At 43.0% G+C, this 19,768-nt stretch overlaps 2 protein-coding genes across 2 annotated transcripts in view; one reads left to right on the forward strand and one right to left on the reverse strand.

The window, feature by feature from the left end:
- The window catches only part of RTKN2 (rhotekin 2), a 52,447-nt gene extending 49,777 nt beyond the window's left edge, over positions 1-2,670 (reverse strand). Inside the window, exon 1 of the mRNA XM_053948959.1 lies at positions 2,591-2,670. The gene's annotated coding sequence lies outside the window, so the exon portion shown is untranslated. The remainder of the gene's footprint in view (positions 1-2,590) is intronic.
- Positions 1,831-18,851, forward strand: ZNF365 (zinc finger protein 365). Its single transcript, XM_053948961.1, has 4 exons — positions 1,831-2,782; positions 11,675-11,855; positions 13,852-13,889; positions 16,414-18,851. Exons 1-4 carry the CDS (start codon positions 2,058-2,060, stop codon positions 16,667-16,669), a joined length of 1,200 nt encoding a protein of 399 aa, XP_053804936.1. The 5' UTR covers positions 1,831-2,057; the 3' UTR covers positions 16,670-18,851.
- Positions 18,852-19,768: the final 917 nt, after the last annotated feature.

Genomic DNA, 19,768 nt, shown 5'->3' on the forward strand with positions numbered 1-19,768 from the left:
GCTTAGGCTGCAGAACAATGGGCTCCTTCAAAGTCATCAACATTTTCTGTTCCTTAAGATCATGAGGGCTTTCACTGTCAGGCTGGAGAGGGCAGGTGGATGTCACCTCTTCTAAATGTGGATGAAGCCTGAGGTGGCATCCCATCACGCTAAGTTCACCACACTTGTATAGCATTCATCTGCACCTTGGAGCATCAGCACCTGTGATGTGGAGCAGGTAGGAAGGCAATGGGCACAACAGATAGAGAGAATGGACAGTAGAGGACAACAGCCAAGAAAGTGGGAACCAAAACATGGTTACATTCTGTCGGTGTTGGCCTCCTACAAAGAAATAGTCAGGAGTCCCAAATCTGGCAGCAAACATTGTTCAAAGCTATTCCCTCTTGACCTCCTTTCTAGGTTTTGGTACTGCTTGATGACAAAAGAAGGGCAAATCACCACATTTAGGCAAGGTAATAAAGGACAACTAACTCGTGCAAAATGTTGCAGACTGGATGGTAGCCCACACCACTTCAGAGATTAGCTGAAGCTCTGAAAAGCAGTTTGAGTAACTTCCTTTGATGTACCATCTGGTGAATAATTTACTGGGAATGTCTTAATCACATCAAAGGTATCTATCAGTGTGCTCAGATTTTCTCAGTGTTTAAGATTCTACCTGTATATTGCACTCAAGGAACAGACATATTAGTACAGAATTAAACTTTACTGCAGTACTCCCACAGTAATAAAAAAAAATCTGCAGCACATTATCAGTATGGCCTCAAGGACTAGGTTTAGGAAGAGCAATATTTCACTATTACCTCAAAAAGGCTGCTACTCTACAATCAGCCTTGCTCATGTTTCCAAAAATGTATAAAATAGACACATATCAGTGGCATAAAACATGTTAAGAAGCATATCTCCCTATTCAGAGGATGTATTGGCAGGGCTGTCTAACATCAATCACATGGGTCTAGACCAAGAGTAGATTTAGACTAGATATAAGGAAGAAATTTTGTGCAATGAGAGCAGTGAAACACTGGCACAGTTTTCCAGAGATGTTGTGGATGCCCCATCCTTGGAAACATGCAAGGTCACATTGGACAGGGCTCTGAGCAGCCTGATCTAGTTGAAGATATTTCTGCTTATTGCAGGAGGATTGGACTAGAAGGCCTTTGAAGGTCAACACAAACAGTTCTATATGTCTGTGACATCCATTTGTCATATTCTAAATGGAAGTACTATTATGACTGCTTCCCCTCCCTAAATATTGAGACTAAATTGGGGTCATATTAAAAGAAAAAAACACAAAACTTGCTGGCTATTAAATATAGTTTTAAAGTCACATAGATAATTACATTCCCTTAAAACCAAGGCCAGGTTATACTTATTTGCATGTGCCAGTCCTGTCTTGCTGCTTAAGTGCTTTAAATTGCGTTATCCTTCAGCATCACCCCAACGCACCCCGCGCAGCTCACTCACTGCTTTGCTGCGCTGACAGGACCCCGCGAACGCCCCCGGCCAGGTGCTCACGGCAGGCCGGTCAGGAGGAGGTCGCTCCGGGGAGGGGAGAGACTCCGGCCCCGAGATCGTGCCCCCGTCGGCTACTGACACCCACGCCCGCCCGCAGCACCCCCCGCCGGGCATCCCCGCCCCTCCGCATCCCCGCCACTCCCCGCTCCGCATCCCCGCGCGCGGCTCCGCGTCCCCGCCGCTCCCCGCTCCGCATCCTCGCCCCGCCCGCCCCGCCCCGCGGGCTGATTTACGGCTCTGCTGAAAACGCCGCCCCGCTGCCGCCACCAGCAACAAGTCGGGTGAGTGCGGCGACCTTGCGGGTGGCCGAGGCCCGCGCCGAGCCGGGGCCCGGCGCCGCTCCGCTCCGGCAAGGCCCGGGCGGCGGCTGAGGCGAGCGGAGCCGAGCCGAGGCGAGCGGAGCCGGCTGGGCCGTACGGCCGGAGCGCTGCGCCGGGTGGGCGCGTCCTCGGGCGGAGATGGCGCGGTACCCCTGAGGAATCGCCGGGAAAGTTTCCCAAGTTTCCCCGTGGGGCGCGGACACGGGCTGTTCCCTCCGGCGAGGAATGCAACAGACAGCCCGGGATGAAGGCGGGCACCCCTGGCCGGAGCCGCTCGGCAGCGTTAGCCTCCCCTTCCGCTGCCCGCGATGCGGCGACCACACCAGGTTCCGGAGCCTCTCCTCGCTGCGGGTGCACCTGGAGTACAGCCACAGCTTCCAGGAGAGCAGCCTCCTGGCCAGGAGCAGCCTGTTCTCCCCGCTGAAGGACGTGGAGCTGGTGTCTCCGCCGGAGCCCGCAGCCCAGGGCAGCCCGGGCAGCCCCGGCGGCGTTGCCGCGCAGCCCGCGGGGCCCTACCTGAACTTGGGCGGCGCGTCCTGCGGGAGCGGCAAGGGCGAGCAGCCGCGGGAGCTGGCAGCGGAGCGGCCCGGCTCCTACCTGGCCAACTATGTGTCGGCTGAGTCTCCCAGCGAGGTTTCCAAACCCGGCCTCCCCGCCACTGATTCCAAAGCCTCCTTCGAGGCACACGTCAGAGAAAAGTTTAACAGGATGGTAGAGGCCGTGGACAAAACGATCGAGAAGCGGATCGACAAGCTTACCAAAGAGCTGTCCCAGAAGACGGCGGAGCTGCTGGAGGTGCGGGCAGCGTTCGTGCAGCTGTCCCAGAAGAAGCAGGAGGTGCAGCGGCGAGAGCGGGCCCTGAGCCGGCAGGTGGATGTGGCGGTGGAGATGATCGCAGCCTTGAAGCAGCGGCTCAGCGAGTCCGAGGAGGAGCTTCACCGGAAAGAGGAGTAAGTGGGGAGGCGAGTGCCGATGGTTTGGCGAGGGCTGGCCAGCTCCTGCGTGAGTGACAGCCTTTGGGGGAGAAGGCAGGGAATGGCTCAGTTGCTTGCTGATTATGAAAGGACCTGGAGCTCACCAGCTTCAGATCGCTGTATTGCTAGATTTCTAGCCCATGTGACCATGTCCCCTGCAAGGCAGTGGACAGCTCCCTGAGCAGGTGGCTTTCCCGCTTGGCTCCCCAGTGACTAACTTCTACACTTTCTAATGCCTGTGTTGGGCCTCTGGTTTCATGGGGGTAGAGACAAGTAGACGCTCTCATCAAATGTGATTTACACTGACACCTTTAATGCATCATCTTTTAAAGAAGATATGGGTGGATAAGTCTGGATGAAGTATGTGAAAATACCTAATAGCACCTTTTCCCCTAAGCCATCTCACCATGGTCAGCCTGTGCAGTAACATAGTCTCCTGTGCATCAACGAGGCTTTACTGGAGACAGTGTTGAAAAGGCCATGTCCAAGTAGTTCATGTCTCGTGTTTTAGACACAGAACTGTGGAACAGGAATCACTTATATGGGATTAGAAAGCAGATGCCAGAATTCTGACTAACCTAAGCCATCTAAAAATACATTCGTGATGCATCCATTAAAAATGTAGTGATAGCTGATATATAATTTACACATGAACTACTTAGTTTATTCAGCACTTGCTGAAACCTTTCAGGCTTTTCAGAGCAACACAACTTATTTTAGAGAAATGGAAATAAAGAGCCTTGGTGTGCTTCTAAACCAATTCAACAGCTTACAAAAAGAAGATAAGTGGTAGTTGCCATGACACTGATCTTACAAGAAATAAGAAAGGTGGTGTAGGAGTTCAGTGTAGGAAGTTTGGAGGGCTTTCATCATTCCTTCCTGTAGTCTAAGGATAAGAAAGAAAAGATGAGATAGCTCCCACATCAGTAACAGCCATCTATCTTGAAGCAGAGCTATAGATTTTCCAGAAGAGGGGATACATAAAGGTGGTGGGATTTGAGCCTCTCAGATCTTCCTTGAAGGAAGGGATATTCAACAGAACTTCTGATTTTAAAGTATGAGGTGATCCTCATGGAAAAGAAGATTGAAAGACTTGAGGTGAAGCTGAAGCTGAATAGTGTCACTGAGACAGATTTGAAAGTATGCTGGAGGGAAGCCATGAAGATAACATAGTTTCAAGCAGTTTTGGTATTCCCATCTAGCCAGACTGCACTCCTGGGTTCTTTCACAGTGTGACTCATCCTGTTTCCTCTAGAAAAGTATCTTGGAGGGGGAGGGATTGCTCTGTGAAGGTTCTTCTTCCCTCTGCAGACTACCAGGAGACCTCAGGTAAGCAACTGAGCAGCTGTCTTAGGCTACATGCAGAATTTAAGGTATCTCAAGTTAAGTGGCATGAATCTTACCCCAAACTAAAGGCACATTGTGTTTTTAAAAGTCAAGACTAGGATCCCAAAAGGAGAAACATGAGTGTTGGGAGAGAAAAACCATTCAGTGGAACAAACCCGAAGGTCTGCAGTGGTGTAAAAGAAATGACCTTGTGAGAAAAGAGGAAAGGGGCAATTGAGTCATCTGGGTAGAAAGAATGGTTATGATATGGGAGGATGGCAAAGGACGCTGATCTTTGAAAAGAAAAAAAACCAGCTAAAGTTGTGATTTTTAACTGTATTAGGAAAAGGAACAAGGAAGAGGCCACTTGCTCTTTGGCAGACTGCTTACCAGCAGCGGTGTCAGGCTGGTGTTCTGAGGCCAGAAAAGGCAATATAGAATGAGGAGAAGTGGGAAAACATTGTCCTTCACACTAGTACATTGCCAGGCTCAGGAAAGGGGCAGGAGCTCAGATGACTGTTGTTAGAATTCTTGTCTTAAAAGGAGGTGGGTGAATGCATAAACAAATGACAAGGGGCTCCTAAGTTGGGGTTAGAGGGAAGGCTGAAGGTTACTTGGCTAGAAACACTAACCAAAAGAGGCAGCTTCACAAGAGACTTCACAGAGTACAGGGTATTGCTTTTTAGGGTTTTGAATCCACTTTCAACAAAAAGACTTGAAAGCGAGTGCAGCAATAGGAATGAGTGAACAGCTCTTGCATGGTAGTGTGTTAATTTCTAAAGGTAAATGTGTGTAATGCATGGTAGTGGGTAGGATGGAAAAATTGCAGCCCTGAGTACCAAGGGGGAGGAGAGCAGTCAGAATATGTTATTGCCTGTGTCTGTGCCCAGCCCCACAGCATTGCCTCTGAAGTTACTCTGAGGACACTGGGAGGGTAGGCAGGGTGAAAGAATAGGTTGAATTCACTTAGGAAAAACTGGAAGTGTGTTGGGTTTTTCATATTTAGATGTTTCCTCCATTTCCCATCTTGGGGGATAACAAGGGATAGTGCCATAGAAAAATGTACTGTTTGGCTTTCCAATTGAAAGGTCATTGTACAATTAGCAAATTGATAAGGAAGGTAGGTTTAAAAAATGCTTTGTAAGAACAGGACTGATAGTTCTAGAGAGCTTTTCAGAGTTGATTCTTTAAAAATGCCTGGGACAGTTAGCTTTACTCCAGCAGCAGGGAGGCACTGGGTGATGTGCTCTAGAAGAGAAAAAAATTCATGACTCGTAACAACAGTGACACTTGTCTGGCTTTTTCATGGGCCATTGGTAAACTCTGAGACCTGTCTATATATTCAATCCTTTGTGTGTTCAAAACTTACTTGGTGTGCTAAGAAGATAGTGTCCTTCAAAAAAGGAGGATCTCAACTTTGGCTTTGATTTCTGGAAAAAGTCCAGATGATTAGAAAGCCAAACAAGACTGCATAATGGAAATTGCAGAAGCAATTCTCACTGCAGATTGTGTAAAGTCAAAGGCATCCCTTAGGGACAGCTTTGATACTTGCTGACCTTCAGAAATAAATGCTTTCATCAGTTTCTTCGGATTTTTTTTTCCATAAGCAATTTTGTGAATATGGATAACTTTTCCTAAAATTAGCATTAGTATTGAGCTAGTGTAGCTGCAAATCTTTTCCTCTTAGCAGGAGAAAAAAAGAAAACACCTTCCCTGAAACATCTGAGTGTTGGTTTAGACCATCAGCAGGAACAGGGCTGCCCATTTGAAGAGCTTGTAGGATCAGTGGGGTTATTTCTTTAGACTGTCAGTTGATTATTTTTAATTTGTTTTAAATAAGGCCTTTAGCAGTCCAACAAAGACAAAAATGAATATACCTTTTTAGTTAAATGTTCTCTTTGTTTCCTTACAAAAACGGCAGTGCCAATATGCATGCAGGCATGTGCTGATACTGGTGTGAGGCCCTCGTGGAGGTGAACTCTGTTGAGGGGTAGGACAGCTGGAGGTATAACACTGACTATACTAATACGTAGTTGAAATGGTATTACTCTAAGCACAGAGCTGCTGAGCAAAGGAATTATTTAATTAGAAAATGTGCCCTGAAAGGGATTATTCAATGTTTGATGAAGAAGAATGCAACTCAGAGTGAGCACTGTGATCTTAAAGATAACACAGAAGCATGCCCAAAGGGCATAAGACTTTGTTGAGTAAGATATCAAGAAAACCATTGAAACAAAAAGCGGGTATGAACTTAACTTCTAGAGGACACTGAGAGGCTCGTTTCTGGATGTTATGTAAGAAAATTGAAACTGGTAGAGTTTGATTTTCAGTAAGTTGAACAGGGTAAGAAGTGATGGTCTTCGGCTGGAATCTACCTTCAATGGTAACTTGAACAGTTTCACTTTGTCTCCTAATCACAGAGTAAGATCATTAATGTTGTACCTTGCCATATCTCTGGCAGTAATTTCTGTGAACAATCTAATGCATTTGTTTTGAGACTGGTCATACCTCTGCTGTGACATAACCTGGAATGCAAGGATTAATTCAGAATAGCTGTTGTGGGCAGTAGTTATTCTTGCCAGTGGCTTCACCTTAAGTTTGCAATTAATGAAATTATCTGTTCAGATAACATCTTGACAATGGCATTAAGAGCTGGCTTTTAGAGATCACTGCAATTTGTGATTTAGAACAGCTTTCCTTTAAAAAGGGATTTAAATTGTACCACAAAACAGTTTTGATTTGCTTTAAGCAGAGTACAACTACAATTACACATTGTTCTTCCACCCTCAGTTTTAGGTAATCCTGCTCCCTCTTTCCTGTTTTCTTTCATCTTCCTACTCAAGAGATTACTCCCCGCCATGCAGCTGCACAGGTTTAAGCCTAGCATGACTGTCCCATAGAATGGCTCTCTGAAATAAAGCTTAAAATCTTCAGTGTCACCCCAGTAAATTCAGGGCTCAGATGTAGAACACAGCCCACTGAATGGGTGCAATAACTTTCTGAGGGAGGAGGTGTGAATCTCTTAAATCAAATGTGCTTTTAGTGGTGTGGTAATGTGAAACCACAACCTAATGAATAACAGCAGCCTTCAGGCAAAAACACCAGTTGGGTGATGCATAAGGTCAGTGGCATTAATACTTAATGAATACATATATTAAATATTTTGACAAGTAAATCACTTTACTACTTACTATGGTAGGAATTTTCCCACCTTCAGATAAAATAATGTGCTTGGTTTTCTATTGATTTTAGGCAGAGTTATGCTAAGTGTAATTCTTTGAAGTGATTTGATATTGGATGCAAAACCTGCATGGAGCCTCATGCTTATCTCCACCTCCAGAGCACTGCAGGTGTCAGTGTTGCTGTGCACAGTCCTGGGGCCAGCGCTATGCATCCGTGGGAGGGCTTGCTTGCAATGTGAGAACTCATTAGCCCTTCTTGTCAGGTGTTAAGGAGCTGGAGCTGTCCCACCCTCTGCACCTAGTCAGTGTATCACACGCTTGGCTGCTGAAAGTCATACAAACACTCAGCATATCCCAGGATCCCTGTGCTGGCAACTGCTCCAGTAAACAAGAACTGCAGCTTGCTCATCCTAAAGGAGCGCTGAATAATCTGGTGGTAAAGGGAGAAGAATAAATGTCACCTAGTCAGCCTATGATTTATAACTTTATTTACCACATCTCAAGTTGTTTCATGGTTACAGCCTCCATAAAGAAGTTTTTGGGCTAGGCTGCAGTTGGGATGCAAAATGCCAAACTACTTAAGTCTAGTTAACTGTATGTAACAGGTTAACTGCCTGGCAGAGTCAGATTAAAAGAAAAGCTTTGGCAGCAAGTCTTTCTTACTTACAGTGAGTTCTTCCCCCTGCACTTGTTTTTTCAGCTGAACACCTCTGATGTACCTGCTGTACTGCAATAAATTTCTGGCTCTGGGAAGAGCTCCTTTCTGACACTGGTAGTACAGGCATCTCCTGCTTCTGTTGGACACCTCCCAGGTTGCATCCCCCTTGTCTTTCCCTCTCACTTGCCTCACCCTGCTGCTGGCAGCTCAATACATCCCCTGCTCTCCAGGCAGCTGGACCAATTCCCTCTTCCTGAAAGGTTTCATCTGACAGGAGCACCCCCTAAGACAAAGCAAGAAATCCACCTTTCTCCCTGCTGCCCAGTCACAGCCTTACAAACATTTTGCATAAAGTATACCTTAGTATTGGTATAGTAAACTGTGAACAGATGAGATTACAGAAATTTAAGAGATCTAGGGTGCACTGAGCATCATCTACACCACTCAGAAAATACAGTGTCAGGATCTGTTGCTTACCCCTATAAGCAAGTGCCAGGGTGCAGGGCTGGGTGAAAGGGTGCAGGAGGTGCTGGGCAGAGGAGCAGAGCAGAGTGGTAAAGAGATGATGCTGAGAGCAGAGGAGCTCTCAGGAGGAGTTAATAACTCTACATAACCTTTCCTCAATATAACAGAAGTACTCCAGATGTAGAATAGTCAGTGCAGGGTAGCAGAGACCTCTTGTTAGAAAGGGCAACACCTCAGGTCTGAGCCAGACTTTAACAAAATTATTCCTGTTTCAGGTGAACGCTGCTCACAAGGCTGTGCTGTCAAGATACAGAGCCCAGTGGGCCCGTGCTGCTGTGCTCTGGTTTATGCCTCTACCAAGTGGGCCCCACAATATTCATGGCTTCAGCTTCCCCCTGACTTCATGAAGAGCAGTGTCAGACCTCTGTGAACATCCATCTTTCCACAAGCATAAGAACAGAGAGTGAAAGACAGAAATCTTGTCACATAACCCTCAAAAACTTGGCAGAGGTCTGGAGAAATAAGTTGAACGTAAAATAAAGAACATAAGCAAAAAATCATCACAGATATCCAGAAATGAAATTGAAGGGAGAGGATCATCAGTAGGGCTAAGAAAAAGTCTGGGCAAACTACAAGAGACAAGAAGGACAGTTAGACAGATAAACAGCGGCTGCAGGAAGCTACAGTTCTTTGAACCTTTTTCCTATTGTTCACAGTGGGAGGAGGGTAAAAATTCTGGGAACTCCCTTCATGGAGTGAGCTCTCTGAGGAAGAAGTGTTGGAGCAAGTAGAGAGAGTTATTAGCAGTCACTCCTCAGGGCTTGATGTTCTTCTGAGAGATGAGAATGAAGTGGAAACAAAGTAGCTGAACTAACAGAGCTCTGCTTATCAGTGCAAGGCATGTGACAGAGCCCTAATGTGTGGGTGTGTTCTGGCTCCTGTCTTTCCAAAGGGAATTTACAGAGTGCATTTCAGCCCAAAGGAAAATTTTTAGATTTAAGTTATTAAAGGTAGGTTCTTAGGCTGTACAGAGGCAGCTAAACAGAGAGAAGTTATGTATATGCTACTACTGCTGCTAATAACAGTTCCTACAATTAATGGCATGTAGGATGCCAAGTTTTCTTTAGTCTAGAAAGCAAGGACAATACTAGGGAATTTATTGACATTATGAGTCTCTTCTCCTGCTGATAATCCATCTAGATCTTCCTGAAAATAAACTCTGCTCCCCCCTGGCCTCCTTACAGCATTTTAATGAGATATTTGTAGGAAAGGAAAATCTATTGGTGAGTATTTGGGTCATAGAACAGGCAGTTAATGAATTATTATTAATTACTTTTGCTGAGATAATTACAAATGTTAGCATTCTTGAAACTATCACCCTTTTAAAAAAATGCCAGGTACTCATGTTTGTGGCCTCCTGCTGCAGCAAAACTCAGAAGCTGACTGACTCCCTGGGAGGGATATCTTCATGGTGTCCCAGGCTGGCAGCAGGGACTCTCCCACCTTCCCACTGGAGGGTCAGCAGCCTGCCAGGCTGTGCACAGCTCTTCCTTACCAAAAGGGATTTGGAGCCAACCTGCTGAGTTGCTGTCTTTTTGAGCTCCCTGTCCCTGATGAAATGGCAAGGACTTCAAGTTGTTCCTATGTTAACCCAAAACCATCATGAAGTCAAAGAAGTTAGTGTGGTGACAATAAAGCCCTAAAAAGGACCTTTATGAGTTTAAATTGGCTTCTCCCTAAGCATTCCTCAGTGGCTCTCTAGTATCAGGTTGCTCTGGGCAAGCTAATAATCACTAAAACTGTTGAGAGCCTCGAAATGGATTAGCTGAGCTCAACAAACAAGTTACCTCTCTGTTTCCTAAGCCAGATTTTATGGGTGAGTTAATATAAACTAATATGCATCCATGTTCTTCATCCAAACAATATGTCCTTGTTTTTACCTCATTCCTACCATTAGATCAGCCATGCAAACAGAACTCTGCTCAGCCTGAATCCTAGGTGGTGAACTTCCGTGGCTGACCACTCATGCCTGACTTAGCACAAAGCTGCTTACTGTTGAAACAACTATATTACATTGGACCAATTAACTACAACTATGCTGAGTTAAAACAACAAAATGCAGGGAAACTTTGGATTTGTTATAAACAAGCTAAGCTCTGAAAGGTTATTTCTGCCACAAACTGTTTCATAGTTTCTACTTAAAATGCTTTTTCCTCAGGCAATGTATTTCTACTGAGCAATCATGCCCTTTCTCATTTGGCAAGCACTGGTTCTCTCAACTCCCACCCATTTCGTACAAAGCAAAAATTAACATGGCTTCGCTGGCAGAGTAAAATATATTTATCCAGGCATTTATTAACCAGGGAAGTCCTACATGTTCGGATTTGTCTTCTTTTGTAATATATGCTTCAATCTATAGCCAAACTTCTTTCACCCAAATAGCCCTCTGATACTGGAGGTCCAAGTGGTGTCCTGAGTACTGATAGTAAGTATGCAGAGAACTTAGAAATGAATAGTGTCTCAGCTGGGAGCTTTCACAGTCACTGGTGCTCTCTGTTTCTTCCAGTTTTGTTACCAGACAAGACACAGTCCTAAACTCCTTACCTAAAACTTGCTCTTCCCACACATGTACTCCTTAGTCTATAATCTGTAGATAATCTGTTAATCTACCATGATCCCTCTGGCTCCAGGTCATAACACCACACTTGGACATACTTGCAGGATTGCAGCCAAAATTAAATTGAACTGCCACAGTAGCTCTTTTGAGTTAGGAACCACCCCAGCAGCAACATTAAGTGACCATTATTAGATTGTGATGAAATGAGAAGATAAAATTGGGAATTCATCTGTTTCTCTTCATGTTTCAGAGCTAATATTCTCATAGTTAAGTAAAAAAAGAGAAGCAGATAGAGCTGTCTCCAGATACTTTGAGAGGTGATGCTTAATGATATTTCTACCCTGTGGTCCACTAAAGACTAATTCCAAGACACCAAATAAAGTGAAAAAACCCCACCCCAAACCCACTGCTCATAAACCTAAATTCACCATTCAGGCTTCCAGATCTTCACTTTGTCCACAAAAAAGTGGAAATCTTTTGATAATGGTGGAGGACAGTAATTAGCACGACAGGCTATCACCATGACAAACTAGAGAAGCACTAGTAATTTTTGACAACGGTGAGACCAGGGACCTGCTGTTATCTAAATGTGGCCTCTTTGCAATGTTTCCATCTTGCAGAGAAGTTGTTACTTTCAACCACTTCCTGGAAGAAGCAGCAGAAAAAGAAGTGCGGGGGAAAGCCAGGCTCCAGCACTTCATCGAGAACCTGTTGCAGCGCGTGGATCTGGCAGAAAGGCAGCTAGAATATTACCAAAACCAGCAGATGGTGTGCAACCACACTGACATCAGCGAGCACGTGGTAAGCCAGCAGAGTCCTTCCCTGTGCTGTCACCCTCCCCCTGGAGCCAGAGTTCTGGGCTTTGAATATGGGTGGGCTCAGTGGCTCAGGCTAAGCGCTACTGCAGGCAGAAGTGCATTTGTGAAATGTTTCTTTAGGTGTGTTTTATTTGTGTTTTAGACTGCCACTTTACATGAGGGAAAGGAGCTGAGAGCATAAAAGCAGCAATAGCCAAAGATTGTAAAGGGAGAGCAGAGAGTAATGAAATATTTGATAGATATTTAAATTTTTTTCCAGCTTTGGCTATTGCTGCTGTTGCCTTTGCCATGAACACGTTTTTTAATGTGAATTGGCAGTCTTTTTGGGATGCCTGAAGATTTTCAGGAAAGACATAGGTCCCTATAGGTGACACATCAGCTTGCTGGCAAATCATCTTGCCTTTGGTAGTTACCTATCATGGGACTCTTAGAAAAATGGTGAATAGATTCCCACAGGTGTATATCCCATGGATTAGAAATCCAAGAACATTACTTTTAAAAATACATTATTTCTTTAATAGCCCTTATTTTTAATACCTAAACTCAGTATTTTCCTACAATACATTATATTTATATGACAAGTTTTAGGCACAGGACTTCCAAGGAACATTTCAGTTTAATTGAATACCCTGTGCTGCCTGTGCTAAGTAGTTGCTCACCCTGGGATGTGAGAAGAAGGCATTTGATCATGCACAGCACTGAACAGGTATGCAGTGGTGGAAAGGAAAGGTTCCCAGAGCTACTTGGAAGACAGCAAGCTTTAGGTAAGACCTGAATAAACATAGATGAGCTGAAATCCAGTGCAGGCATCTCAGTATCTGTGAGGAGATTGTGGGGCACTGTACAGATGGGCCTCAATAGTAAATCCTCTCTCTTGCTCTGGATGTGTTTATTGTGATGCCAGGCTCAGCAGTGTCCCTTGGGGAAGGCTCTAATTTTTAAGGCACCTGCCCTGATTTCTGGGTGACTTCAGCATTCCTCTAAGGTCATCCATCCAAATACTGACCATCCTGACCTTCAGGAGGTACAGGAAAGTATACCATGAGGTGGCTCCAGACTCCAACCAAGATAAATTACAAGGAAAGTCAGGCTGGGCAAAAATCCATCTGCAAAGTGTGGACAGAAGGAACATTTACAAGAACATAATCATTTTCAGGTGCCAAATCTGACTTGCTTGTCTCAGTGACTTCATTAAATGATATTCAAAGGCTCAGTGTAGAAGCTCTGATGAGAACTCAATACAAAGGACCTATTTAGTATTAAAAAAAAAAAATCAATTTAAAATGAGCTGGCATTAAACACCTCCTTTTCTGACCCCCACAAAAGAGGGACTAGACAAAGTGTTTCCACACTGTGAACCAAACTGCTGTGAAAAATGAAGTCATGCAAATTTGGCCTGGCATTGAAGCTATGCTGTCCCTAGCTGGTCTCAGGATTTGCAGGAGGGGGAGAAAAATGCTTGTGTCCTCACCCTCCAGCCTTCAGTGCAAGTCTGGCAGAGCCAAGGGCTTGTAGCTGGCGTTTCCTAGCCACTTGTGTAAATGAAATGAATCACTGAAAAATTAAAGGATCTGAGAGAAAGTTAATTTCATTCAGCTTATTCAGCCACTGGCCCTTATTAATTATCTTGAACACAATAATTACTTCTCATTGTATCCATACTGTTTAATCTAATGTGAAAGATCTCTGTTCAGCCCACACTTTTTTAGCAAGTTACTTTGATTATAGTTAAAATAAAAATAATGGGGAAAAATCCAACCACTAACAACTCACACATTATGAATTTTAAAAACATGTTCATAAGATGGAAGAGTAATAATCTGTAAAAGAGGTGACTTCTTTGGATTCTTTCCTGAATGTTCTAGTTTTAACAGCATGTGAGAATGGAAATACAATTTTAAAGATTGTGTATATTTTATCCTTGTACTTTAATTACTTGAAAATTTAATAGTAATAACCTGTTTTTGTTTTCATTGCAGTTTACAGACATTTCATTAAATAAGAAACCCAGATGCCTGTATGTATATCTCCTTTTTTTTTTTTAACTTTAATACACTAAGTCGACATGCTCAAATTCCTGCTTTTACATTTCACCTTAGAGGTTGGGACCTGCATGTGGTCATGTTATAAACATGTTACAACATGACCTACATGTCATATTTATATCATATAATGAGGAAAAATAGATTTCTGCTAAAACTAAACTAAAATCAGATATTCTCTAAAGAAAATAAAGAATGCTAATTTTCTGTTAAACAAATTACTCCTTCCTGCTGACTATAATAGCCTATTGCAAAGCTACAGGAGTAGAATCTCTTTGGCTTACACAGTCCAAGTTTCAGTTGAAAATGTCTTTAACCTTCTATAGGTAGGAGAGAGACAGTTGTCATTTCCTAACTGACAGTAACAATCTTATAACCAAACAAGTGCCCTGACAAAGCATGGGCACTAACAATCTCAGGTTACTCAAGCAGCTGTCCTGGGAGCAGCAGAACTAATTGGGCTGGTCTCCCGTGTCTTTGTGACTCGGTCAGGAGTCCCAGTAGGTGGTTTGGAGCATCACGTGCTGCTTGGCCAAGTGGCAGTCAGGCACAGCACCCTTCTTCAGGGCAGCCTTTCATTGTGGGGACACAAGTTCAGGACTTTTTCCCGTTGCATCACCACCAATCCTTCTCCATTCACAACAGATTAGGAATATATGTGAGGAGAGGTTCAGACTGTCTTACAGTCACTTATGTTACAGATCTGCTGCTTTCAGTGAAAAAGCATTTCCTGCATCTGGAGCTGGCAGCTTTGCATTTCACATGCAGTGACCTGCATCTTCCTCCATCTTGGGTACTTTCTTACCCTGACTGTGGATTGGGGTCAGACATCCATCTTCTCTACCATAAAGTCATTCAATTTAAGTACAGTTTAGCCCCTTTAGGTAGCCCCTCAGATCATACTGACCTTGACCTTCTGGTTTTAGTAGCTTCATTCAGTGCAGCAGAGAACTGCCTAACATCACCTGCAATAATGCCTGTGTATGCTTTGGGAATAAATGATGTTGCTTCTTCACTGTAACAACATGTGAGAAAAACAGAGCACTGCATCTTTATCTTAAGTAATGGACTGTAAAAAACAGTACTCAAGAATTGATGGTAAACTGGAGTGGCCAACACTTGTGCATTTACACAGGTCATTCCTAAACCCCAGCAAGTGGTCAGAGCCCAGGCCTGCACCAGGCCAGGATGGCACAATGCCTGCAAGCTCCAGCTTGGACCTGCACAGCATTTCAGCCCCCTAAACCTCCCCCTAGTGAAATCAGCTTAGCAAACCTGCCAACCACGTAATGCTGTTACATAGGTAAATCTTAGTTTCTACAATGTCAGATGGCCCTCACTGCCTCCTACCAACAGACTTCCGTGACACCCTTATCATCTTCCTAAAGAGCAGGAGAGGGTTTACACTGTACACACATGAGTAACCACAACTTTTTCCAAAACTGGCTTTGTCAAGTGTGCAATATGATTTAACTCTCAGAAGAAGTAATACTACAGATATATGGTTTTCAGAAATAACAGCTATGGAAAACAGCCCTATGGGATCCCTTAAGAGATCAACTTATACATCAGCACATCTGCTCTTCACTTCAGTCACAGGAGCTGGGTAGACATGACCTGGTGCCTTACATTCATAGTTCTGCTGTTACACTACATGTATCTGCTGTAAAACATTTCAAGATTATGTTAAAAGGGACTATAATGATCTTAGCTAAACTGTGGAACTGCAGTTTTGATGTAATATTTCAGAGTGCATGGTTCAGCCTTTGCAGCACTGGACACTTTGCTGTCACTCCACCTGAACTCACCAATTTCTGCAAATCTTCCTGGGCTTGAACCATCACAGAGAGAACAAAGAATTCATCTTACTTTGGCCTTTAAGCTTTCATACCCTTCTTTCACCAGTTTTTGTATTCCCCTTTCTTCTGTTTTAAATCAAAGCCTAAAAGGGAAGCTAAAGTTTCCTGGGTGGGTGGTCAGCACAAAGGCAGAGCACAGAGTTTCCTGAGCTATTGGCCATTTGTAGCAGCAGCTCCCTGGGGCCTGGGTGCAGTCCAGGGCAGCGCTGAGATTACACAAAAAAGTCCCTACAGTTCCTACGCCTACTTTCTACTCTTACTGGTGCTGTGTGCTCTTCCAAAGACCAAGGGATTGCAGAATGTGAACATGTGCATCTTTAAAATCCCTGCAGATCAGCAAGTACAGACCTCAGTAAGGTCTCAGCACTCCAAAATCAGCAGAATGCTGATCAGAATAAAGTGTAGATGAACACACATGAAGAGTGCACCAGTAACACACCTAGGGGTTATTTTAATGAGGAATGCTTTTGAATACTAAGGAATGTAATTCATCTTACAACTCTCTTTTTAACATGCAGCCTCATTCTGTAAAACAAAACTATTTTTGTTTTCAAAAATGTAAAGGTTTGGAGTATTTTGGGGACCTGTCAGTTTGCAAGACTGAATAACAGTTATTAATAATCACTATTATTAATTTCAGGAGCCGAGGGAGTCAACACGCTTCATATAACATCCCTGATGCAAAGCCTCATTCCTTTCAAAAAGGAAGGATCCTGTTGAAAAAAGCAAAGGATGAAAAAGCCAGCTTGCAGCCAGTGAAATGCTTCTATGAACCTGTTGATTGCCCAAGAGAAATATGGAGAGCACAAAAGAAGGGTGAGCCAGTCTGCTCTGCCAGGAAAGTGAGTGCAAAATCAAAGATGGGTAAGAAGGCCAAACCGCTACAGGAACGGTGAGCAATATACAGCAACGCAGGAACTTGGCTGCAACACAACAAATATTGAACAAAGTTAGTCATCCTACTTTTCCCTATCCATCTGGCCATGCCAAAACATATCAGATATAATATATAGAAATATATACATATGGAAGTTTTATATTATTTAGTTATAACATTGCCTCTTTGGGCGCTATAAAAGAAGTGACACTTTATTCAGTTTACATGGAGGTTTTTCTATTTATTCATGTATTTATTTATTTATTTATTTAGTCATTTATAGAGCTTATTTTAAATGACTGCAGTTATCTTGCTGGGCAGTACTGTGGCTGTGTGTTTAATTATTTTAGTGGCAGCATGCTCTAACCAACTGGTAATTTATTTTCCATCTGTGTTATTCCTGAAGTTCAGAGGAATCCATTTAATCAGCACCAAAATATTCAATCTTTCAGCTTAGGTAGGTGTAAGATCAGTGACTAACAGACATACTTAGATGCAAAAGGCCTACTCAAAGTCGTTTGAAGGCTGTTTACAGCACTAGATTGCTGTCCTGGGTTTTTGGCTATAAGCACATTGCCATCTTTTATGAAATACATCAAACTACTTCATCCTGCCAGCAGCCATGTTGTCTATTTGGTACAAGTTTGGGCTCCTCTGAGGTGTCCCTTTGCAAGGAGACCAGAAGCTGCCCTGAGAAGCACAGGACAAATTGGGCCAGAGGAGGAATTTCAGTGCCAAGTGCCAGCAGCAGGTTATCAGTTGTGGTGCATGCAGCAAGTGACAGGCCAAAGCAGTGTGTTACTGCATGGCATTGCATTCTATGTCTGTGCTTGGTCTCAGGCATGAGAGGCCAAATTAACCATGATTATACCCCAAATCCTTCACATTTTTATCTCTGAAGAATCTTTACAGGGCTGAGAGATCACTGACTTTGAGCTAAGAACCCAAGTGCAAGGCAGCTAGAGATGACTGCAGAACACAAATGTATATGTTTACATTGGTTTGTGCCAATTAAAAGGATCCTTATTTATCAGAGAATTTATTTATCAAGATGATTTTTTGTGTGTACAGTATTTTGGTAACATGAATCCTCATACCATGTTTACAGATATGAACATCCTGATGATGTTACTGATGAGATTTGTTTTCTCAAGAAAAAGAAAGGATAAGTGAAGACAGGTCTATGTGATTTATTTTTAAACCCTCATAACAGATGTAAATTGTTTATGTGGAAGGTGATTTTTATAGTATGTGTACAAAGATTTGTGAAAATGTTTTTCATTTTTTATAACTATGTCTGTAAGCAGAACTGAGTATTAAAAGACAGTGTATCACTATGATTACTGCTGCAATAAGCACCTGAGTTGCAATATTTTTAAAGCAGAAGATAACCAATCAGTCAGTTAGGATCAGGTAACTACAGATGTCATACATTTGTCAGTATACAGAGCTCCCAGAAAGTAGCAGAGAGAAGAAAAAGTATTATTCCTCACTTTTATTTTAAATAGTGTATATGGAACAATCAAATATATGTTTAAAAGTTTCTCAACACTGTTTCCGTAGAAAGTCACAGTGTAAAAACAATTCAGGTATTTAGGTTGTAATAATATTTCAATATTTATTTAACTATGTCACAAGGCCACACTTGGCCTCATGCTAGGCATTGTGTGTGGTGAAAAGGAGTTGTTCATTGTGTTGCATGGGCTTGGGTCAGATTGTGTGCTACAACAACTTTTATAGGCAAGCTAAAATTAAAGCATTCTTAAGATTTTTTTCTATTGCTTCCCACATCCTTCCACAAACCCGAAAAAGGACCTTTTCTGAAGATAACAAAGGTGAACATTAGATAATAAAGTAAAATATATTAATTCATTTCTTTAGCCACTTGACACTGAAAGCATATTTTTATTTTTAAATGTCTATCAACTCTGTTAGTCACCAAAGTTAAATGCAACTACTAGTTCACAAATGAGATGTTTATTTTATTATTTATCATGCCAAAATCTTGACTGTGAGTTTTCCTTTTGGGAGAGGAAAAGAGTAAGAGAAGTTGCATGGTTTTAAACTTTTCAAAGCCTAATTTACACTTACTTGCTAAACAAATGCCAGTTTAGTTAATTAGAAAGAAATTGGATTATACTGTAATCCCAAGTAAAAGTTTTTAGAATATAAACATTCTAATAATAAAGATATATTTCTCAGTTACTGTGTCATTTGACTTTGTCAAATACATTGTTTCTTACAAAAGCTTCTGAAGCAGCGCAGAAAAAGCCAAGCAGCAGCAGCTTGGACTTTGTTTTATCCCTCACATAAAGCATGGCAGTGAAGTTGGGTTGTGACCCTTCCCAGCAATTAACCTGCAGACAGCTGCTCCATCTTGCCTGCACAGCTCACATGTGTCACCTGCTGCTCTCCTACTGTAATGCTGCTTGAAAATCATTCTGGAGCTGACCCACAGGGTCAGATAACCTGCCCAAAGCACAGGCAGGGGGAGTGGAGGGAAGGGTCAGGCAGAGGAAATTAAGGGCGGAGGCGTTCCCAGGGAATGTCAGTGATGGTGTCTCATTCACACACTGCCAGTTGCAGAGCCATCATTTCATCAGGTATCTCCCTGGTTAGACTTGGAAAGAGAGGTTTTCCCATGGGGAAACCAGGTTCCTATCTCATTAACAGAGACAATATTTGAGAGGAATAGGTACCTGCACCAGGCTGAGTATAACCAGCTTTAGCCTGTGGGGACTTGTCAATTTTAATTTTTGTTTTTAAATGTCAATTAATTTTTTTTTTTTACATCTGAAAGTGTTCTAACAAAGTTGACCTCTCACCTTTGAAAATTAATTTGAAGCGGAGTTCCCATATTTTGCCCTTTGAGATCTCTGCAGGCACCTTAATAGGTTGTATGCTCACATCAAAGTGAATTTCATTAGGACCTGGATACCTCATTCCCATATGAATCTTTTTAATCCCACCTCACTTATTACTAAAAATATCTCAGAGCAGTATATGTACTGGCTGGGCCTTTACAGGCGAGCTTTCTGCTTAAAACAAAATGTTCTGACTGACATATGACATTATAGGGCAGGAAAACAAGAGACTAATTGAAAGGCAGACCTTTAAT

This window comes from Vidua chalybeata, chromosome 8 (genome assembly GCF_026979565.1).
Source record: "Vidua chalybeata isolate OUT-0048 chromosome 8, bVidCha1 merged haplotype, whole genome shotgun sequence".
Lineage (NCBI taxonomy): Eukaryota > Metazoa > Chordata > Aves > Passeriformes > Viduidae > Vidua > Vidua chalybeata.